Source organism: Spea bombifrons, chromosome 11 (assembly GCF_027358695.1).
Source record: "Spea bombifrons isolate aSpeBom1 chromosome 11, aSpeBom1.2.pri, whole genome shotgun sequence".
Taxonomy (NCBI): Eukaryota; Metazoa; Chordata; class Amphibia; order Anura; family Pelobatidae; genus Spea; species Spea bombifrons.
Genome location: NC_071097.1, coordinates 16,045,014 through 16,069,049, shown reverse-complemented (window position 1 = coordinate 16,069,049; position 24,036 = coordinate 16,045,014). Strand labels below are relative to the sequence as shown.

The 24,036-nt window shown below is 38.6% G+C and overlaps 4 protein-coding genes across 5 annotated transcripts in view; 2 read left to right on the top strand and 2 right to left on the bottom strand.

Moving 5' to 3' along the window:
- LOC128468785 (uncharacterized) overlaps positions 1-24,036 on the bottom strand; it is a 131,536-nt gene that overhangs the window by 16,047 nt on the left and 91,453 nt on the right. The gene's annotated exons all lie outside the window — the stretch shown is intronic.
- Positions 1-24,036, top strand: part of NDUFV1 (NADH:ubiquinone oxidoreductase core subunit V1) — a 587,185-nt gene that overhangs the window by 559,120 nt on the left and 4,029 nt on the right. The window contains exons 1-7 of one of the 2 annotated variants that reach the window (XM_053450578.1): positions 18,359-18,380; positions 19,991-20,102; positions 20,410-20,489; positions 20,586-20,756; positions 22,852-23,035; positions 23,163-23,352; positions 23,551-23,763. In XM_053450578.1, coding sequence (XP_053306553.1) covers positions 20,007-20,102; positions 20,410-20,489; positions 20,586-20,756; positions 22,852-23,035; positions 23,163-23,352; positions 23,551-23,763 — 934 coding nt within the window. In that variant the 5' untranslated portion in view covers positions 18,359-18,380; positions 19,991-20,006. Of the gene's footprint in view, positions 1-18,358; positions 18,381-19,990; positions 20,103-20,409; positions 20,490-20,585; positions 20,757-22,851; positions 23,036-23,162; positions 23,353-23,550; positions 23,764-24,036 lie in introns of those variants that run through there. The other variant, XM_053450577.1, reaches the window with a different exon arrangement.
- On the top strand, positions 400-9,413 carry LOC128468763 (zinc finger protein 692-like). The gene is made up of 13 exons (XM_053450559.1): positions 400-472; positions 1,031-1,182; positions 3,193-3,224; positions 3,319-4,089; positions 4,225-4,361; positions 4,983-5,046; positions 5,874-6,006; positions 6,643-6,714; positions 6,805-6,876; positions 7,818-7,896; positions 8,101-8,215; positions 8,358-8,457; positions 8,979-9,413. Exons 1-13 carry the CDS (start codon positions 467-469, stop codon positions 9,367-9,369), a joined length of 2,124 nt encoding a protein of 707 aa, XP_053306534.1. The 5' UTR covers positions 400-466; the 3' UTR covers positions 9,370-9,413.
- Positions 13,528-14,685, bottom strand: LOC128468233 (apelin receptor-like). Its single transcript, XM_053449923.1, has one exon. The coding sequence runs from the start codon at positions 14,683-14,685 to the stop codon at positions 13,597-13,599; it is 1,089 nt and encodes a 362-aa protein (XP_053305898.1). The 3' UTR covers positions 13,528-13,596.

Below are 24,036 nucleotides of genomic sequence, written 5' to 3'. Positions count from 1 at the left end.
AATCCTTGTACCACTGCTGTGGGTTTTGGTTCAGTTACTTGGTTCTGATCTACAGATTCTGATGACTGCCAAAGAAAATAGTAAATACACGTTTAACCTATGCAGGTATGTTTATGGATGGGGATTGACAATCTGGTTTATGAAAGCTATCTTTTGCTTATTTCAATTAAAAACACCCAGTTGAAGAATACTGATCTGCCTGTCGGATGCCAGGATAGTGGCCACAATTACAAAATTAAATGCATCAAAGAGACTTCCGCTCCCTGTTACGGCTCAGATATTCGGCTGGAAAGATCTTGGCGTTGCAGTAACCGGAGACTGAATGTTTCAGCGGTGTTACGTCTCTTGTACTTACATCTCAATTCTCAGTTTAGATTTACGACGATAGGAGGCGTCGAGAGCTGACTCAGGAACTGGACGACCAAACCTTGGGCGAGCGTTGGTGGACCCCGCTCTTAAAAGGGCGATGCAGGTGAGCTTGGGCGTTTGTTTGTTTTTTTAACAGAAAAACATAAATATAAATAAAGATATCTTCGTTATTGTAGCATGTCTGCCAATTATTGTGATTTAAGGCCAGTCCCCATTGCTTCACCGCGTTATGAGCCGTGCATATGCATTTTATTTCTGCTTTGATATCAAGTGTAAGTACAGCTGAAACACCAGATATTAGAGGAATCCACGTTCAGAACGCATTTTGTCTCTCAAGGTGATCGATTTCCGTCTTAAATCACACCATATAGTCTCTTACCTCGAGGGACAGTCCCGCCTTTAGCCTTAAATCCCTTGTCCCCGCCCCTTGTCCATCTTTCCTATTATCTGAAAATGTTAGGTGGGTATTAAGCCTATTCTCAGTATTAGCCCTAAACGTTACAATAGTGTGTATAGAAATAGCAGAACATTTATTTAAAAACATTCTAAAGGCCTTAGTTGGTTACATAAATAACTACTTACATAATATCTAGTGGTCCCAAAGTCACATAAAAAGTCCTGGTAAAGCCACGCCCCCTAAAACAAAGTCCTTATTTTGCAGGCTTCTGTTCGGCGTGAGAAGAGGCGCCTGCTGGACGCACGCCGCGGGAAATGTCGCGTGCGTCTGGGCAGCCATTTGGATGAATGGTGTGCACTTAAAGACCGCTTAGGATTCACCTTACACTCTGAAGTTGCCAAGTTTCTTTTGGACAGGTGGGGAGCCGATCAAAGTTGCAGACTAACTGTGCCTGTTAAAAATACGTTCGGAACAAATAACTAGGCAGCAAAACAATTTCATAGTAATTCCGTATATAAAAGGACACACCAAGTGAAGGAGTTTTTTTTTTCTCCTTTAATTAAACTACCTAGCTATTGGAGGAGGTTCTATTTTATCATATACATGCAGGGCCGACGCCACCTATAGGAAAAGTAGGTGCCCGCCCACAGTCATTCATTAGAAGCGCGCCCACGGTCATTCATTAGAAGCGCGGCCATGGTCATTCATTAGAAGTACGGCTGCGGTCGTTCAGTAAGCATGGCCGCGGCTTGCGGTTACTATGGGGAGGAGTGGGAGTGGTAAAGGGGAGGGGCTTGTGGGGGTGGGGCCAGGGGGCAGCAAAATTATGTTTTGCCTAGGGTGGCAAGAATCCTTGCGCCAGCCCTGTACACATGGGTAAAATCGGGATCTTACCTGGTCTTATGGTGAAGCAGTTGGAGAACCGTAGGCAAACCTGTAGAGGTTTGGTCCCTCGGTCTATGAGTCATTACAAAAGGCCAACACTAGTAGGTTTTTCCAACAAGAAGTACTAAGCTCCCCCTTAATAGTTTATGAATAATGGCTGAAGAAAATTTGGAGAAGTGTCACCATTGTATAGTGAAGTGAAGAACCGGAAACACAAACTCTCCTGTCGGCTGTCTCCTTTGCTAGACGTTGAGTGTAGCAACAATTCTCAGGAGTCAGATCCTGTTAGAAGGCAACACATGCCTGTGAAAGTGGTCTGGTCACTCTTCAGAGACCGAGCATAAGAAAACATAGTGGACAGGTTTTGTTATATAAACTAATTAGCTTGAGGCCAAGCTGAAGGTCAAGCTGGTAGATCCAATGAAATAGGCACAAGGCAGGCATAGGGTATGTCAATGCCAAGTTGAAGCAAGTAACTCCAAACAAAAAAAAGGCAAAGTCATGGTTGTGGCTTCTTTAAGAGCTGCAGCAGATTTATGTGCAATAATACTTTTATTATAATATTCTGTCACAAACGAAAGATCAGTGAAACCCACGGTTCATGCTTGGAGGATTTCGTACGAAACCAAAGGGTGACTCTATAGGGGGCTAAATAGTTAACACCCATATTTGACAGGTAATGTTGACGGTTGGCATTAAGTTGTATGATTTATTTTTTGGCCATCTGGAGGGAGTTTGCCAACTAGTAAATGGCCCAAACAAAAGTAATAGATTGTCATACTATCTAAAAGTCTATTGGGCAGCTGCCATGTTGCTTAGGTAAAGGTTGTTTAGATACTGTGTTTCATTAATACCAACATAAATATTGTAGGAATGAGCAGTAGTAGTAGAATTTTTTTTTTTGTGATAGGCGTGGAATAACGCTGTTGCAATTTTAAATAACCCGTACTGGCATAGGTATCTTTCATTCATACTGAGGGTAGTGTTGATGCGATGTGTACTTTTTTCTTTATACACCATATGGACAAAAATATTTGGACACTTGACCATTACACCAACAGGGACTTTTATGACATCGCAGTCTAAATACATAGACATTAATATATCTTCTGGGAAGGCTTTCCACAAGATTTTTGAGTGTTACTATGGGAATATTTACCCATTCGTCCAGTAGAGCATTTGTAGAGCTATATGCGGACCAGTTAAGTTCTTCCCCACCAAACTCATCCAACCATGTCTTTATGGACCTTGCTTTTGGCACTGGGACACAGTCATGCTGGGATAGAAAAGGTCCTTCTCCAAACTGTTCCCACAAAGTTGGAAGAATAGCATTGTCCAAATTGTCTTGGTTTGTCTCTTTCAACAAAGGGGTGGAGGGCAACTACATATATGTATTTAGAATGCAATGTCATAAAAGTCCCTGTTGATGTAATGGTCTTAATGTAAATGTCCTAACAAATTTGTCTATATAGTGTGTGTATATATACACTGGGGGGAGATCAAGGCTAAGCTGCTGAAACATTTCTTTCTTGTTTTTATAGCTATAGATTATCAGTCGACCCAGAAACCACAGGTAATATATTTCTCATTTTTTTATAGCCATTTGTAATCTGTAATTAGTACATGAGGGAAAACAACACTAATTCTCTGTGTTTATCAAATTCCAGCATCTCTTCTGTCAGTTTCTCTGAGCTCTCTTCAACGACTGGCATTGTTATGTCACCAACATGGCAGATACTGCCCTTGCTCCCCCTCTGTAATTTCTCATTCCCTCCATGTGGGGACAAAGGAGTTGTCAGTGTTTTTGTGGGGATGCAGAGAAGACCATCAGTTTCAATGGGATCCACAGGCAGATGGCTCAGAAAAAGAAAGAGACAGTAATAAACAGAACAGGTTGTCTGATAGTGTAGGTGTTAAACCTACAACCATTGAAGACCAGGTGACACAATGTGATAATGGTATTGTACAGGAAGGGTGGCACAGTAGCACAGAAGCCCCAGCTAAGATTGGAGAGGGGAAGTCTGGAAAGCTTAGTAGACAGAAAGTATGTATAAAACTGCATCCTGAAACTCATAACCCAGAAAGAGGAAATGAGACTGAGAATACACATGAAAACCAATGGAGCAATCCACAAACAGTAGCTGAGAACTTCGAAAGAGATGAAAGGGAACATGGAAGGCCATCAGAAAAAACAGAGAAAGGGAGAGTACACGCACTCACTGAGAACTTGGAGCCACTGAAGAGTGTCATATGTGAAGAAACAGACCAACGAAGCTCAGGGATTAACAAGACCGTGCAACAAACTGAAAATATACCCTCTGGAGAGTATACAGGCCCGCATTTGCCAGATGGGATTAGTAGCCCTAATGAAACACAATTGAACATTTTTGAAGGACATCTTCAGAGTCCTGCAGGTGCTGCAATCCATGGAAACCCAGGTAAGAGATTTTCTACAAGTGACCAGTAAGTGAATTCCTGAATTGGAAAACCACTGTTATTGTGGCCCATATTTTGTGCAAATGGTGAATTAAGGCCACGAAACTGTTTGATATAACAATGCATTTTTCATTCAGGAAGTCCTTGCACACAGGACCCCGCTGCTTCAGGGCCTACAGATGAACTAATTAATCAAGAAACCAGGCACAGTATAGGAAACAGCCCACTAAGTCAGCAACAGGGAGAGGCTCCAGATAGGAAGCACCTAAAACAGGTAAGAACCCACATATTTCATCCTATACTTTCTCACAATGATTTCCCCTGAGGAAAATACAAATCTCTCCAACTTTTAAAACGACTTCCATGTCAAAACATAGTGTAAGGAAATGTTATGAACTATTTATTTTTTGGGCGAAATGGAAAACATGAATTGCATATTTAACAGAATGGCAGTTTTGACATAAAATCTGTACAAACCAGATCTGAAATATTTTGCAGGTTCAGATAGGAAGAAAAGGTAACTGCCGGGTGTTTTAGTGTTTGTTATATTCTATTCTATATTTTATTAAAAGTAAGTAACACACCAAAATTGGACTAAAAAAAATTGCTAACAGCAATCACACTCCTATCATGCCCAGGCAGCCAGCACATGCTAGAACCTGGGCATGATAGGAGTGTGATTACAGGCTCCCTATGCCATGCTACCCCCCCATCCATGCTATCACACACTCATTTACAAACATTCATTCACTCATTAATATACTCATTCATTCTCTTAATCACACATACTTGCTCATACAACAATTACACAGTTTGCAGAAATCCACACATTGCATTTTTTTTGTTTTAGTCATACATTTGCACTTATTAAGGTATGTTTCTCTCTTCTCCATAGGCAGTGACTGAATGCCTAAGCAAGAACAAATGGTTAAAGAGAACTCGAAGTAGAAGCCTTTCAGGTACATTATTGAAAGCCCCATTAAAGAAGAATATTTTTACTCGCCTCTTCTATTAAGTTACTGTGACATGATTTGTCCTTCTGTCTTGGCTCAACATTCTAGGTATATGATAATGCTGACAATATTCTGGGCTTAAAAAGTACTTTAATATGCATTCTCCTTTGCTTGGGCTATACAGGACATTATAATGTTGCTTTAACTTGTCACTTACCATTTTTCACTTAGAACTTTTAAGGTTTGCCAAGGCTCCAGCTTTGGCTTTATGAAAGAGTTAATCATTAAACATCTGCAGAGTCAAATCTCAGCTTTTAGGAGGCTTATGCAAAACTTTCATTGCGTTCCATCTCTACAAGAATGCGGTGTTGTCTGTACTTAAACAAACAATTCATATGATTGTGTTCTCTCCTATTTATATGCCTTAAACAGATTGAAATGGCATGTGTGTGTGTGACACAATCTGTGGTTCCATGTAGTTATTAATGTTTCTTTATGGGATTACCAAATTCATAAATAATCATCATCCTGCAATCCTATCCATTATCAAAAGTTTACATTTCATGGAATGGTACTGCCGTCTACTGTTGCCGTAGTGTTGTAATTTGCCCCTGACTGCTTTAGAAAAACAGATATTTCAAGGATTTCTATAGACACTGTTTGATGCCATTGAGAACATTACACATTCAGAGGAAAATATCTTGTGCGATAGAGTTTAGGTGCATGAGTGGCTGTGGGTGGTAAATTCAGAGTAATGGTTCAAGGGACACAGCATATCATTACATTATATAATATTTTAACTTGGAATATCTCACCAAGTGCTTTTTCTGTAGATTGGGACCATGATACTTCTCCCGAGAATACTAAAATATCAGCTAAGACTTGTCAAATGGAAGTGAACTCTGACAAGGTTGTTGAGAAGCAAGATACGTTTCCAGATTCTGCTTTAATGGTGGATTCAGAGAGGTATGCTAAACTTAATATCAAATGTATGTGGTACAGGAGCAGACCGTAGGAAAGGAGGAGGTCCTCACTGTGTTCCACCTTTACTGACAATGTCATGAGCCCTCCAGGGAGCTTTGCATTCATTATAGATTAAGATTACTTCACCAAGGGCAGTATCAGTACATCAAGAGGTGGTGTGCAGAAGGAATGCATGTTATGAGGCTAAAATGTTCTCGACATTAGACACAACTAAGGACCAAGGTTTCAGGTCTTACAGTAGGTAAAATGAGAGCAAGCTAGATGAGCCCAACAAATCATCTTTCTGTATTTGTAGTTCTGTTATCATAGAGTTTATGAAGCTGATGTTAAGCTTCATCCTAAAATACAATGGTGGACGGAATAGATAAAAAGCCAGCTATGGGAACGATATCGTGTTGTGATGTCCAAATTTAAAGGCCAAGCAAATAGTAGAGTACATAGTAGATAACAAATACCCAAGACTTTTTGTTAGGAAAAAACAGGCAATTTCTAGCTGTGCTAGCAAAATTGCAAAATGGTTTCAAATGATCAATATGCCTTTTAAACTTAAACTTGGATTCGTTTTCATAGCATTTTGTATTTGATTGGACTTTACTTTGGTTTCTCCCAAAATTGTAGCCACAAAGAAAGTTCAGGAAGCACAAAGGTAAAAAGTCATTCTATGGACAGCAGTGTACAGAGCCATTCCAGGTAAATAGAGTGACCTTTAGTTATTGCATGCAGATAGATTTTGGTGATCTGTGCAACACTGAAGTCTGTCCTCCCTTGTATCTTCACCAGGACCAGGCCACATGTTGAGGAGGTGGAACAAATCTGCAATAAGAAGATAAAGCAAGTGACTGATAACAGCATGTATGTTATTGTTACGCTATGACCTCATACATAACTCATAATCTTGACATACAGTATACTGAAATAGTATAGTACATCTCTCACTGCCTAATGGATTGCCTAAAGGGGAGTTATTATGTATGAAGGCAACTTGCCACGCACTCATTTTGGTTTCCATTTTATCACTTTGCATCAGAATTGCTCTTTATACAAAACCCCACAATCTCTAACACATGCATATTCTTATGTGATCAATTTGGTTCTTACTCATCTCTGGTGTCTTAAAATTCTACACAAAAGAATTAATACTTAGCATTTACTCTTGTCTCTGTATTGTATCTGCTAATATAATGTGAGAAACAAAAACAACTAACAGGCCTAATAGACAACCTGAGTCAACTGGAAAAGTCTCTGTATCTCAAAAATGGTTGTAGGCACTGTCTGTGTTCACAGGGCCCACGGTACTGACAAGCTGCAAATAATGATCAGTGTGTGGTTTAAGCTCAGAGCAGTCATCAGTGTTCCACACAATGTTAATTCGCAAAATCACAAGAGAAAAAATAACACAAGAAAGTAATACTGTCAAAAATATAAATGAAATCATTTTAAATAAAAGACAGCCACATACAATACAAGCACTCTATCTGTCAACACAATACCTCCAGGTTCAGTTGATGGATTTCAGTCTTCCGGACTTTATTATAATCTATGAAATTATTATGGGTTTTTTTAACCGGATTAAGCTGTCATTAGCACAGATTTTTAAACCACGCACTGATCACTTTTTATAGTACGGTGGGCCCTTTGATTATAGACACTGTGACAATTGTGATGTTGTTTTTACAAGCATTAAGACTGTTTGGTTTTGTTTCTCACACTATAATAGCAATTTCTTTTAGTCTATGCCTTACATTTGCTATGTATTTTAGAGCTAATATTAAATATATAGTTCTGTTCTGTAGGAAGGCTGATCCTCAGGAACTCTTTCTGTGTGAATTTGCTGACTGTGGGAAAATCTTCTCTAAGCGGCAATATCTGAATGTAAGTATTAAAGGTGGGGTTCTTCCTGAGAAGATTGGGACACAATTGGGCTGACTTAAGTTATGGTAACATTTGAAAAATGATATAAAAACCAAATGGAAGAAATGCGGTAATGGAGATTTTTGGCACCTTGGATTTCTGTATTTTGGGGGAGGTGGAGCTGAAAGTTAATTAAATTTTTTTTGTTTGTTTTGTATTACTTAGCACCACCAGAAATACCAGCACGTGAATCAGCGCACATTCCGTTGTTCTGATCCAAAGTGTGGGAGGTCGTTTAACTTTAAGAAACACCTCAAGGAGCATGAGAAGAAGCACAGTGGTAACAATGCCAGCTTTAAAATACTTTGAACTATAACAGGGCTGACGCTTAGCATGTCTTTGTTTGCTTTACCCGCACTAATATGAATTTCCAGATAAGGTATATTTGTATCCAATGGACATTATTTATTTGTCTTTCCTAGATCGTCGGGACTTTATCTGTGAATTCTGTGCCCGTGCTTTCCGTACTAACAGTAACCTCATAATCCATCGACGCATTCACACCGGGGAGAAACCCCTTCAGTGAGTATAATACATCAATTTTCCATTGCTGTTTATTTACTCCTTATGTATTTTATTATTTCAAAATCTTTTCATATTCTTCAGTTCTTCTCCTGATTTCATCATTTTCATGAAAGTGTGTTTTGGTGTTCCAAATGGAACAAGGGCCACCGATTGCTTTAACTATGTAAAATAAACACAAAAGAATATGTTTAAACATAAAAATATAAAAACTCTGGGGTTCTGTAAGATTTAAATTCACTCTTTCAAGGGCAGGATACTGCTCTTTGCAACTGCACAAGATGAGAGTATCCTTCCTAGGTGACATCTGCTCCTAAAAGTATTGGAAAACGGCAATATGAGTAAATAATGGTATTTAATACATTAATAGCATGTATTAGCATGCTTTGAGAACAGGATCATTTAGTATCCAGTGATAGTCACTTGCTTTAGTATGGATTAGGAGACTGTTGTAGATTCTGATTTATTCCAAATGCTGTTCACTATCTCCATCTCTTTATACTTCCTGGACTTCCCTGTAGGTGCGAGTTCTGTGGTTTCACATGTAGACAAAAAGCGTCCCTGAACTGGCACATGAAGAAACATGATGCTGACTCTCTCTACCAGTTCCCGTGTGATATTTGTGGTCAGCGTTTTGAGAAGAGAGACAACCTTGCTGCTCACAGGAGTCGCAAGCATCCAGAGCCAAGAGATGCAATACCAATAGATCCTACCGATCAAAGCAGTCCTTGTCAGAATCCCCCTTTTTGCAAATCTGTACTTCCAGACATAGTACCCACACATACGGAAGAGGAGATTACAGAGGCATGTCCAGAGACTATTAAAGATACCATTTTACCAGAGACTCCTGACCAGGCAGAGAATGCAACAGGCAGCTCCTTATCAGAAATATCTCTGGTGATTATCTTGTAAAGGTTTGTGATAATTTATTAAAGTGTTATTACTCCTATCAGAAAGTCTAATGTTATGCTTTCTTTCATCTAAAGAATATATTGCACACAAAAAATGTCTTAAACTTCTTTTATTTCTTTCAAACTCATTATTTTGGTTTATTCACTGGATCTTAGGGTGAACCATATTTCAGATGGGAGAGGGGGGGAGTGTTTAACAATGCACAATACATAGTTGAATTTGTTGAGCTGCTCAAAGGGGCAATTTAATGTCTCTAACAGCCCCATTAAAGAAGAATGCATTTATAATATATATATATATAGGAGGTGAGCAGCTGCAGCAACAGGGCTGCAGCTTCTTGGTTTGATGAATGCATATTAAGTACTCACAGCGTATATATATATATATATATATATATATATATATATATATATATATATACGCTGTGAGTACTTAATATGCATTCATCAAACCAAGAAGCTGCAGCCCTGTTGCTGCAGCTGCTCACCTCCTCTGTGGTCCTACTTACCCATTGAAGCATCTGCTTCAAGCCTAATAGGCTGTGAGGAAAAGGAAAATGCATTTGGGGGATTCTGCAAAAAGGAACACCATAAAAATTTTAAGGGACCATGCAGCTATCATGGGCATCATGAGTGTCCCTTTGACATACACATGTATTGGTATATAGCGCTGGAAATCACTTAACAATGTATTGCTATTAATTAGTTAATTCTAATTCACTTAATGAGGCTTAATGAGAAAACAAAAATGTATGTTGTCCAGGTGCTGGGAACCTTCTGTGAATGATAACTACTAAACTCCCATCTAAATTAGAAAAATAACAACAGACACTAGAGGTGGTTTGATAACGAATTAAACTGGAACTAAAAGGTTATACAATGCATTCTTTTTGTTTGAATGGCAGCTGATGGTTGGTGAAGATAATGTAATTTGCATGCCGACCGTTATTCACGGCCCATGATCATTGTTATGAAATGTATGGTGTCAGCTGGCATGGATTATTTCTAAAAAAGATAATGCTAAGCAAGAAATAATGAATAATAAAAATAAATATGCTTAGATCTTATTACACATTTTACACTTTTATGTGATTGGCATGTGACATGCGTGCAGATGGATAGCAGTGCATTTGACAGTCATGGGGTTTGAACATGCTTAGTAAGGTACAAAACATGCCAGCATTCAAAGAGTAAAAGATCCTTGGTACGGTTTATTTTGACTGCGCATGTGCAGTGTGTTTAATCGGTTCTTGTATAGTGTCTGTGTTTAATTTAGTTGGGTCTGGGGGTAGACCGGACCTCTACACCTCTTTTAATCACTTTAAGGGAAGGGTTTTCTATGATTTTAATGTAGCGTTTTCTGTGCAGTTTGTACCATAGAATGTATGAACATTCAGGCTGTTCAATTGCTAACTGTGTTTTTTGAGATTAAGATCGGGTCATTGAATCGAGACCATGATGTCACGTTATTGTAGAGAGAACTGCAAAGATTTTGCTAGGGAGAACCATTACAGACCTTGATAAAATCTTGAAAAGCAAACTTGTTGGTTTCCTCTGAAGACAATTTTATCAATGTTAAATAGATTTGTCTTAGCGACCAAATGGTCTGGTTGGATCTTGCATAACATTTGCTAGACCTGTAACCCTCAAAGAGATAAAAGTTAGCAGTGATATGTTGCAGAGGTGTCTCCAAAGCGGGTAATCTCTTCAACGCCTCGTAGGAACACTCGGTCAAAGGTGAGTGAAGGCTTTTCAAATCAGCCTTAATGGACCACCAACAGTACTGATTGTATCTGTAACTCCGGTCGAATACGATTAGATATCGAATCAGTCCTTACGGACCACCAACAGTACGGATTTTATCTACAGCTCTGGTCAAATAGATTAGATAGTCAATAATAATAAATCAGTGATCATTGGTGGCCCTTGTGGTTAGATGAGATGCCTGGTTGAGAATATTAAAACAAAGAGTTTAATAGCAGAAATGTTTTCATTATAAGTGAAGTGGCTTGACATTATTTATTTATGTAAATAACTTATACGTTTGCACCATAGTTATTGGTAGACTGGCTTTGAACCGCACTCTCCTGCCCTACCCTCTTTATTCAGATAATTACAAAATAATAATAATAATATATTAATAATATACATACAGATATTTTCCGCACAACTTAAACTAATCATAAATCCCTAATTTAAAGAAAAAGAAAAACGTGTAAAAAGTTTAAAAACTGGCACATTTAAAAAAAAAAATAAAAAAAAAATAACCTCCCTAATATATGTGATAGTTTATACATGTTGATTGAACATAAAGCCCAAGTAAGTGATATTACATACCATATTACATGGTAGAAATGCATATGAAGTATTAAAACTTCGGACAGTTTACTTCCCTACTTGTGTGTATGACACTGTTCTCCCATTGGTAGTCCTGCGCAGGTTCTGTTTGGGGATGATTATGTGTCTCTGGCGCTTTAAGGCCAGCAATCGCCAAATGCCATAAGTGTGACCTCTATATGTCCAGTGCTGGCCTGACCATGGTGTATGTTAACCAGTCCCGATCTGAATTCTTTTGTTTTATTGTTCCCTTTGATATGTACCAGACAAAAAAGCTTGTGTTTTTTTTTCTATAACGTAGAGTTTGCGTAATAATGTGTGGGATGTACTGTTTCTCAAATATCTATTTTCTTATTAAAATTAGGGGTAGCGAACACGGAGATCATAGGTCTCCCTAACTGGCCCTGCTCCATGCAGGCATCTGGCAGCGGAACCCCCCGGTGCTTGGTGTTCTGGGCAATTGCCCAGGTAGCCTATATGTGATTTAGCTGGCCCTGCCTTTACGCCTGATCTACATCTGCTCTTATTGTAATCTGTGCACTGCTATTATTCTAAATAACTGACCAATGATCTATGACCAGCGATCCCTTGTAAATAGTGTGGGATGGTGATGTTTTGATGAAAATATAAACTTAATACACATTTGTGGGTTAATATGAATTTTTGGAAGAAAAATACCTGGGATATGTTGATGTCTGTGAAACATATTGGGTATTTCCTGTTATGATTATTTACAGTGAATTGCGTACATAAGATAAATTGTGTTTTTGTTACTGTTTTTTTGTTTTATGTATTATTCCAATAACATTTTTACAGTGCAACTTTAAAAATATACAATAAAAAAATATATATTGTATATGATATACAATGATGCTCTTACCTCATTATGGAGGTAACTATTTTTAGAGCAGCTCTGTAATAAAATGTTTTTCCACTTCCATCCAAACAGGAAATATGCGTATTCTAACACGGTACGGCTTAATAAATCTACCCTATTCAGTGCTAAGCAAACAATATCTACTGTACAACAGAGAGCGTTACGTTCAATTTAATATCATTTAGTATATATACTGACAGTAGACGTGTATCATTTATATATAAAAAAAACTTTATTTTTCACTAATAGAAAAGAAAATTACAAATCCTATAGACCCATGCACACACATATCTAAAGAGTTTATTTACATTCCCTATCCAGGGAAACCTAAGGACTGGGTGAAACAGCTAAAATTTTAATATTTAGCATGAGATCAGCACACACAGACTATCGCTGACGTTTCAGTAGCTGTCATCGTGGGAGTCATACTTCTTAGAATGTCAGGGATTGCCTTTCTCTGCTAATGCACTAAAAAAATTTTGTTTACAAAGAATATACAAAATATTACAATTCCCCCTAGCCCCGATGGTTTTCAACACCCAACAACCACACAGATCATTAAGTGCTTCCACATTTTGGGTTAATTCGACCTTTTTTTTGTGATCAGAAATAGTTTTTGGATGCTGGAACAGTTTATATTAAACGGCCAAACAATGCAAATAAATGGGAAATAAAAGTCATCACGATAAAATAAAAAAAAAAATGCAACAAAAATATTTCAGATAACAACATTCTAAAACTGGATGATCTGACAATTCCCACATTTCTATCAGTACAAATTCATCTTCCCAGCTATATTTGAAGCATTTTATGCAGTTAACAACCTATGCATGGAAGAAAGAGAAAATAAAGCATCTTGTTTTTTTGTTTGTTTTTATCTGCATGCATTCATCCAACACACAAGCTCAGATATGTGTTTTTTTTTCTGAACTTCCCCTGTAGCACTTGTTTGATTCTTCAAAATCATATCTTAAGCGTCATAAATATGTCTGTTATTAGTTAATCTATTTATCATTATTCCTTAATCCCTTCCATCTCTTCTTCAGTAGATATCTTTGCTCCGTTAGTTCCATGTTCTGGGAGTCCCCTTTCCTCCATATGCTTCCCTTGTCCTGTGTAGTTGATAGTACATCCTAGCAGTTTTCTGCAGTGTCCTCGGAACCTGGGATCTAGGAACGCATACAAAACGGGGTTCATGCAACTGTTGGCATACCCTAAACACGTAACATATGGGTGTAGGTTATTAAGGAAAACATGCAGAGCACAGTTTAGAGGCAGCACCTCTGCATTCATTAGCACGTAGATGCTTTTTAACAGATGAAATGGAGCCCAACATGCTCCAAAAGTAACCACCAGGCCCACCATGATGGCCAATAACCTGCGCTTCTTATGGGCCACTACAGGCAAGCGAAAGTGTCCAGATACTCTGCGCCCAATTCCAACATAACAGAACAGAATGATGCAAAATGGAGCCACAAAGGCAAGAAGTGTGGAAGAGAACCCAAGACTTGCTTCCCACAGATGGGTTTGACCACTACTGTCTATAGTTACGTAGTCCATATAACAGACTGTTCTGTTGTCCCATGGCTCATCTGGTTGTCCTGTATTTCTGAAGATAAGGGCAGGAAGGGCAAAAAGACCCGCACTTGTCCAAGTAGCCAGATTAGCCAGTGGGCTGGAGAATGGTGAGCGTAGGTGTCCCGGTTTTTGTGACAGCACAATGACAATATATCGGTCTAGGCTGAGTCCGGTCAGACAAAAGGCACTGGCATACATATTGACCAGTACTAGATATCCACTGAGTTTGCATACAAATTTGCCAAATGGCCAGTCGTATCCCAGAGAAGCGTAGACAGCCCATAGTGGTAGCGTTACCACAAAAGCAAGGTCAGCCAGTGCCAACTGTAGGATGAAAGAGTCAGCTGTTCTGGGTTTTCCCTTACGCCGGTGGCTTGCCCATAGCACTAGTCCATTGCCAGTAATTCCCAAGAAGAATATCAGAAGATAGGCAGCTGGAATTAGCCCAACCGATGGCTCCCATTCATCATAATCGCAGTCTGATATCCCAGTGAAAATGGTGACGTTGTGAATATCCTTCTCCATGTCAAAGAAATGTCTCTCAGCTTGTTGGCTTATTTACCTCCGTTCCTCTGTCTTCTTGTGCCTTAGCGACCTTTACATCAATCTTTACATTTGCTGTTCTAGCACACATCAAATGTTCCTTGTATTTATCTCCTCCCCACCTTAAGACTGCCCCCATCTAACTTAAAGTCCTACCAAAATGGCCTTTGTCTGTTTGTGTAGCTTTTTCCTGTGGATGGACTCCATCAGTTTGATGCTAACTCAATTATCACCCTCTGTCATAATATCCTGGAAAAAAAAGGAGGCTGCTGAAGACAGATGTGAGATATGCAGACATCCTGTGCATCAAGGTCACAGAGTCAAAGTTATCTGTAAACACTGGCCTTCTTCTGTAATATAAACAGGATGGCACACACATGCACTCCGATTTCTCTTTAGCATAACCAAGTCTCTTTTAGTACCGATATTTTATTTTTAATTTACACCATTTCCAGTAAATTTGTTTACAAATATATGTCATGAGGGTAATTGGTTTAATGCAAAGTATCCCAGAGGCAGCAAAAGTGTGGAGGCATTATCATGCAGATTCACGTGATGTGATAAGCAGGCATGTGCTAAGTGGATAAAAGGGAACATAGGGTTTAGGATTGGCCTTATTCGCTAATTTGCAAACTTCTATGCAATCATGTAAATGTGGATTCAGAGACAATATGGTACCAGGGAGGGGATCCGTGTATCGCTAGCTTTTCGTTTTTGATGTTTTTGGGAAAACAACGTATCGCGGTACACATAGTAACACATAAGGATACAACTTTACAGTACTTAAATTATATAGCAACATTTTTATTTAGTATTAAAAGCATGGCAATGGAAGTGCTGTTTCCTTAAACTGAGCCCAATTCTATCCACCAGTGTTGAGAATAATTGGACAGTACACAGAGATATTAAGGCATAAAAAGGCATTTTATTCTGATTTTAGAGGCTATACAGAGAGTCTTTGGAATTACTAATCCCCAGGCTCACAGCGGGAATTTATTGATTGACTTATTTCTGAATGTAAACGGCATGATTGCCACTTTTAACAGCTAGTTCATTGTTCCGCATAAAACATTTGAACTTTTTAGTATGGTAAGTAAATACATCCCCGCAGACTTCTCATTGTTTTATTTCCTCAAAATGTTTAATCACATGGATTCCAATCATTTCCTCTATTTTAAGTATGTTTCAATTGCATTACCACATATAAACACTACTTTAGGGGAACATTTACACAATAACTGGATACTTTGACTTTTGCTTTCAGGTCTAATGTTGTTTTTTGCCAGTATACAGATGCTAACCCTGCATGTACTAGGTTAATCTGCTGTTGTGTGTGTTCTGCTTTGCAACACAGTTTACCTTTTATGTTCTTGAATAAACTCAATCAAGTCATACCCTGAGAGTTCCCAGGTATAGAAGTGAGGGAATCTAAGACAAGACCATGGACAGATTAATGTCCTTAACGCAAGAGAAAATATCCAGACAAGATGGGCTAAATGGTTATTATGCATCTCCATATGTTTGTAGGTGAACTCAAAATGGTAAATAGATGTTTTCAATGTTTAGGGACTGGTTTAAATGCTTCCCCGATGTCTTCCTGCCAGTCTACCTTCTTTTCAGTTTGTGGTCATACCTTTTTGTCTTTTATGCTTTTAGAGTATTATTTTAACAAATCCAAAGCAGCACCAAGAACTCCAGATCTATTTGGTTGTCCTCCTAGGAGTCTTGGAGAAGGAACTGTGAGAAACTGTGAGCTCGCCCACCAAAAAGCTCAGTATTCAGGGACCTGACCCCATTGTGTGCAAAATACATAGGCACACATCCACAACAAAAAATGAGAGAAAACGTTAAAATAGAAAAGTGCCATTACAGCCCAGCCAGTGGCTGGCATTTAAAAAAATTAGTGCAAGGAAAGGGCTCATCATTGCATTCATTACTGTGTTTTCCTCAAACATTCATTCATCAACAATTTCAACTACATTCTTAATAAACTGTACTTTAGAAATACGAGTATAGTATTTATGTACCATATTTTATTTTGTAATGTTGCTGGTTTCCTAATGTAATAAGTGAATGTGAGAATAAAAAAGAAAGTACATAACTGTCCAAAATTAATATTTAATATTTATACACTTATCAATGAAACTGGAATCTAGTAAGCACATAATTAAAAATAGTGTCTGATTTTGGTCTGCAAACATGGTCAATTGACATATTCAAGCTAATTTCAATGTGTCCCCAGACATATAACACACCTCAGCATCCTGTGTGTGGCCACATCTCATCTCTTATTGCCCTGGGGTCAGTGAGTTCACAATAAAAATGTTGTGTCAGCAGGATATTCCTCTAATTACTATTCCAGTTGGGTGAGAAACTAACATTTTACGCACTTGGGTAGTCTGTAGGGTTTCCAGTGCAGTACAACCATTTGTTTTCATATGTAAAGTAGCACCTACTGTGTACATTACCATGCCACAACAGGGTTTGCTTCGACATGGACATCTTGAAGTTGTGTATCCCCCACAATATGTTACATCACGTTAACATACATTGACACCAAGCTACAGCGGAGGAGATCAGAATATTATGAATTATACATCTGTAATAAAGTACTAAATAGACCCTACCCATTGCATTCGCTAAGTCAGAGCCGGAGCTGACTGAAGGTAAGTATATATTAAAAATAAGCACCATTTCTACCACTCTATTGCTACTTAGTCCTAGTCCTTAGTTTCCATTTATGATGGAAGTGGCATAAGGTAATACCGATATGTATTTCACAAGGATATGTCTACTGTAGTCAATGGCATTATACATTATTCATGATAATCAAACCTATTTTATTGAATACCCTAAACTATGGGGGGAAATCACACACTTGAGCATTGGCTGCGCAGTGCTCCGAAATTATGCCACATCTGTCCCAAGCCAGTACATGATCATGAGCCAGAGAGACAGACAAAAATAAGCAAAAGAATAAAAGAAAGATATAAGAAAAATTGAACAGTTAAAGTAAATGAAAATGTTATAGAAATGCGAGGTGGATTTCAAATCAAGGCAAGCTAACAAATAGATTTTAGTATTATTTCATATTTATACAGGCTGTGGATAATATATATATATATATATATATATATATATATATATATATATATATATACCTGTAAAACTGTGAATAAATGTGTTTTTAATATTTTTCTAAAAAAAACGTTTCTTATAAAATAATGTCTTACATACATGAATATGGGAATATATATATGAACATTAATCATATTAACCCCAAGAAAAGAGCGGCTCAAGTGTAGCAAAGAGAGATTTGGGTCCTAAAGATGGACAGTTAGGATGTAAGAGACCGGCACCGTGGGCACGGTAACTATGATGTCTGGCACATACCGACTAGCGGGAATATCCTCTGGGCTCAAAGCACCCTGTCCGCCACTTTACATAATTTCATATAAAACTGAAATTCACAATTTCAGCTTCGTAATAAGCACCTCGTAACGCAATTCGCGTCACATAAAATACTTTTAAGAAAAACATGCTGGGCATAGCAACGCGCTTAGAGTCACCAAAATAGTCACGTGACGAGACACGGAAGTAAATGGGAATCGTGCGTCTAGTATTTAGAACTCTGACACAAGCACTCAAGCACGTCATTGGAACCGGAAGGGGAGGAGGTTTGTACTGCAGGGTTTACTGCTGAAGGTGACATTATTATATGTTTTATAATATAGTAATTAATGAAATAGAGGTTCGCTGCTGGTGTCAGGGGGATAGCAGGGTGTCAGACACGAGGTTTGGGGGTATATTGTTTTATTTTATGCTGTTACATGCGTTACGTAACAAAAAGCGAACAGCTCCTTCTGTAGCCCAAATTAATAGTGCCTATGATATAGTTTACATAATTGACAGTTTAGACCGGTAGTGTACCCTGGTTTTCGGGTACGGATATGTTTAGTGTGTGCAGTTAACCCTGTTAGTCCCTGCTCTGTGCATACGTTGTGTAACGTGAACAGTTACATAACAATCGTGTACATTACCATTGGAAAATGTTTTTTGATATCTGGATTCTATCTTTTTACATTAGTGTCCCGTAGCAGTTTATTTACCAAAAGGGTTAATAAGGTATTGGTCCAATGTTCTTAGCCTAAATCCACTTTGAAATTAATGTTGATTACCGGTATTTTCAGGATTCTGACCCCCCCCTGCTGAAATCAATACATGTAAAGAATGCTTTATATTATATGTCATTATTATATACCATTCAATATTTTAGTCAAAAGTCGATAATTCTTTTCTCAGCTCTAAATATTAATTTCTGGTTCTTTTGGGGGAATTGTGTCAATGTTCATGCATTGATTACTTTCCTGGCACTGATTTGCTGCTTTAGGGAGCCAGATGTGGCACAAAAACAATGCCACTGAGGGAACGGCGCACGACAGCCTAAAAGTTTACCCTTCCCAAAAATAATCTTTTTTTTTAATTATTTTAAAAGCAATATTTTGCTATTAAATGCATTAAAGTATTGTTTTTACCCCATGCAAATACTTGGAGGGACTATTTCCAAAGCCCTGCTCCACAGCTACTTGGACTGTTTTCCTGCTTCCCCAGCACCTTGACTTTTGGATGTGTTTGGTTTGCATTTTATGCCAGTGACATTTCTGGGGGATGTAACGCGGACCCCCACCTATTGATTTGCCGCAAGTGGCAGCTCCTTCCTGCCAGTGATTGGCTGCTTCATTGAGCCAAAACTGTTGGGAAAACTGGACAGCAGATGGGTTGTGTACAGCTCTGGAGTTTCTCCTAAACTTAAATGGCTTTTATTCTCCCTCCACCCATATACATGTCCTTTTAATGTATGTTTTTGTGTTGGTAATGTTGCACGGGACATTAAATGTCCTTTTAATCATGTAAATCCTTTTCTAAGTGGGACAGCAGCTTTAAAAAAGCACTTAATTCAAATTGAATCCTTATTGAAGTTTATGTTGCATTTACATACATAGATGTGACATTTACCAACATAAAGGCTGGCTTGGGAAAAGTTCAAATGAAAAGTAACAGGGTAATGATGCGATGTACAAAAACATGCCTTCGTGATTGAAATTTAGTTCCGGTTTTCTATATGAGACTGCAAGAGTATGTGAAAACAAAAATAATGGTTGTTTGTGATTCTGTCTTGATTGTCTTTTTTTGCCAATAATTTCTTGTCAGTTATTATACTGTCAAGTACCAGCATTCCCTTTAAAACAATAAATATTCACTTATGTTTGTACTGCTTTTTTTATAGGCTATCAATTGTCAAGATGATGCTCTCGCTCAGACAAATCTTACGTTCCCCAGTCCCTCCACCTACATCAGCTCTAGCAATTTTCAGGTTTAACTCCACTGGTCCAGAGCAGGTAAAATATATACATATATATAGAAAAACTCCATAATCTAAGGCATTAGAGGATGACGAGCCAGGTAATTGTGTGGTTCATCAGGCTGTGCAGATGCCAAGCTGGACTTGACTACAAGAGGATGATTCAGGTGGCTCAGATGAAGCTCACAGTCCTTTGCTCTTGGTGTACTGGGCTGAGCCAGCACCTGCTTGCCCACTAACAGCTCAGTCTTGCAATCCTTTAACAGAAAGTTCAGGATTTTAAAGAGAATGTGGCAACATTGTTTTTCCCTGACACTAACTAGAATCTGTTCTTGTTTACTCAGGCCCCCAAGAAAACAAAATTTGGACCTTTGCATGATGACGATCGAATCTTCACAAATTTGTATGGGCGTCATGACTGGAGGTGATTACTATAGTTTACATTCCGTTCTTTCACATCCTATGTCTTACATTTTGTGGACATGTTATTCCACTTTAACAATCCAAACTTCCTTTGTAGACTGAAGGGTGCCCAGAGCCGTGGAGACTGGTACAAAACCAAGGAGATTCTCTTGAAGGGAGTGGACTGGATTCTTGGAGAAATAAAGGGTTCAGGTCTACGTGGAAGGGGTGGAGCTGGATTCCCAACGGGCCTCAAGTGGAGTTTTATGAATAAGCCTTCTGATGGCAGGTAAATTTGTTCCTTATGGACTTGATATGGGTTCCTTGTTTAGTGTATGTGTATTACTCTGTCCTGTTCTATAAATCCCTCCTCGGTACCGAGAAGACAATGTTTTTATCGGTCCTGAGTGTTTGGACCTCTATCTTGTTGCTTTTGTTTTGGGGTTTTTTTTGTTTGTTTTTTCTTCTTCTTCTTGCATAGCCACTTATCTAAAGTACTGTGGCACTGGATCAGTTGGTTTAGCTTGCGTCTTCCATTGTATACTTATTTTTAACAGGAGAGTTATCCTTGTCTTTGGCCTATGCTGGAGTAGGCTTCTCCACTGCTGCTGTATTTGTAGTGCTGGCAAGAACTTAATCTACAATTGTTTTCAATGTTATGAGTATGCATGACCTCTATGCCCAGAGCCTTTGACCAACCTGAAATCCACAGGGTACACATACACTTTGAAGGAACCTTCATCCCCTTCTGACCATGAAGGGTTTTCTCAAGAGCCCATATAATTGAAAAAGGATGGAGAATATACAGAGGATTCATGTTTTTTTCCTGTCAGAGACGTGGCAAGTTAGTTTCTGATGTACGATCCATGCTTGCTGGCAGGGTATGAATGTTAACATTTCCTGTTCATCAAGCTTCTGGGAAAAGGAAATACCCTGAGCTGAAGTTGAATGAGAAGGATAAAGTTATTTTGATAAAAAGTAGAGCTTCAAAGAGGGCCTTTGACTCACCAACTGCTTACTTTAGCCAACTGCTACTTTAGCCTTAGCTAGGTTTAAGGCATGGAGTGCAGGCACCTGACTTGCTACACAATTATAAGATCTGCAGTTAATTTTAACTAATGTAACAGTTCATTTTAATCCATTCTAGTGTTAAATACATGTGTACCCTTTAAATGTATACACTATAACAAGCGGGTAAATTCTTGGCGTTGTGTGTGTGCATATATAAAATAAGTGTCTTTTGGAGTGCCCAGAAGTCAGGTCAGCTAAAGCTTTACAGTATGCCTTTCGATTGTTGTGACGTCTTCAAGGTGGAGCAGGAATCTCTTCTTGAGAAAGCTACTGGAAACTAGTTGAGGCTACCGCGAACTCAAAGGATCAAGTTACTTTCTGTGGATTTGTCCTCAAGGGGGACAGGTGCAGTCTCAAGTCCACCAGGGATAAACCATACTCCCTTAATGACAAACTGGCTTTAGGAGGTTCTCATCTTTTTATAGATCTAAAATACCAAAAAAAAGAGGGCTTCGTATGCTCTGCAGAACTCAAGGATGCTTATCTCCATGTTCCAATCTGACCAGCCGATTCTACATTTCTGAGAGTTCCCCTGTCTCTATGCCTTTACACCTGCCACTTTAGGCCTTGCCACTCAGCCCATGATCAGCCCCTCATATTTTCACACAGTTACTGGTGGTGGTAGCTACCATCCTGGGGTGAAAAGGTATTATCATTGTTTCCAACCTCTGATATTATGAATACAATATCGTATATTTGTAAAGTATTGTGTTTAGCTGTTTCTAACGAAATTAGGACCCTACGCGTGTCTTTCACCTTTTGAGGGAGTTCCGGATTAGTATTAGAGAACCAGGAAATTGTCCCAAATGCGGTTCTCCCGAGGCAAATTTGTATCACTGGTTACAGTAGAATGAAAAGATAAAATACTTCCGGAGTGAAGAGAATCTGTTTGGGATAGTCTTGGGTTGTCCGTTACAGACCGTCTCGTCTGAAACTGCAATTTTAGCAGTGGAGGGAGATAGAAAAATCTATAGTTGATATGTCACAGGCCAAATTCTAGTTTAGTTAATGCGGGTTGTTGAATTGTTCCTTTTGCTCTGTATTCGATTGAAGAAAAACAAAAATTAGACACAACACTAACTTTTCCATCATCATATAATGGTTTATTTTTGAAATGTGTCAATATCAGAGGTATCTCCTACTTCCTAGCAAACAACCTGAGCTAATTGCAAGAAAAGTTATGCCCACAATCTATGCTTATATACTGTACATAACATGATTGGCAATTTATATATGTGTATGCTGTTTTTTTTTCTGTCTAATAAACGGTTAAAACAAAGATGTAGAACTATCAAGTATCTTCTTCTATTCAGGCCCAAGTATCTTGTGGTAAATGCAGATGAAGGGGAACCTGGCACCTGTAAGGACAGAGAGATCATGAGGCATGACCCTCATAAACTGGTGGAAGGTTGTCTGGTAGCTGGGCGTGCTATGGGAGCACGAGCAGCATATATCTACATTAGGGGTGAATTCTACAACGAGGCTTCTAATTTACAGGTGAGTACAAATGAGATAGATAGGAACAACCAACGTAGCATATGAAATGGAATGTAAGGTGCTTGTTCTTATTATACTAAAGTTGCCTGTAAACCTCAATTTGCAAATGTCTCTTCCGTTTGGTCAGGTAGCTGTGCAAGAAGCGTATGCCTCTGGGCTGATTGGAACTAATGCTTGTGGCTCGGGATACGACTTTGATGTCTTTGTGGTAAGAGGAGCTGGTGCGTACATCTGTGGGGAAGAGACTGCTCTGATCGAGAGTATCGAAGGAAAGCAGGGAAAACCCCGTCTGAAACCTCCTTTTCCAGCTGATGTTGGTACGAAAATCTTCCGCTTTCTTACCAATTTTGTGGATGGAGTCTCATTTTGTGGACTCTGTCCCATTTCCCATACAGAATAGTTTGCTTTTGCTCAAGTTAATTAATAGGTACTTTGTACTTAGACTGTCAATAAGTATAATAAATATATACTTGTATTTGTATCTTCATATAATATATATATTTTATTTTCTTTAGGTGTGTTTGGCTGTCCAACAACAGTTGCTAATGTGGAAACTGTTGCTGTGGCTCCTACCATTTGCCGGCGTGGTGGAAGCTGGTTTGCTAGCTTTGGTCGTGAAAGGAATTCTGGAACTAAACTATTCAACATATCTGGTCACGTAAACAATCCCTGTACTGTCGAGGAGGAGATGTCTATCCCTCTGAAAGAGCTGATTGAGAGGCATGCAGGTAGTAATAATGGTAGAAGACTAGGGTGGCTAAATGTGTTTGGATATAAGTATGACATTTTTGCGGTAGTGTCGATTTGAATTTCTTCCTTACCTCCCCTGTATGAAATAGTTTTACAGTATAAATCAATATTTATAAATATAAAATGTTTAAAATTTAAATTTTCATAGTTATACCGCATGAAATATGGCTTGTTTCCATCCAAAGCAGAGGCCTATGAGGTCCCAAAAGATGGTGTGATACTGCTTTTTTATGTTGGTTCAATAAAAGATG

Excerpts from the sequence above, each read along its gene's own strand:
- LOC128468233 (XM_053449923.1), bottom strand. The coding sequence starts at position 14,685 with ATGGAGAAGGATATTCACAACGTCACCATTTTCACTGGGATATCAGAC.
- LOC128468763 (XM_053450559.1), top strand. Across the intron at positions 1,183-3,192 it reads GCCAAGTTTCTTTTGGACAG|CTATAGATTATCAGTCGACC; the intron begins GTGGGGAGCCGA and ends TTGTTTTTATAG. Across the intron at positions 6,715-6,804 it reads AGTGTACAGAGCCATTCCAG|GACCAGGCCACATGTTGAGG; the intron begins GTAAATAGAGTG and ends TATCTTCACCAG.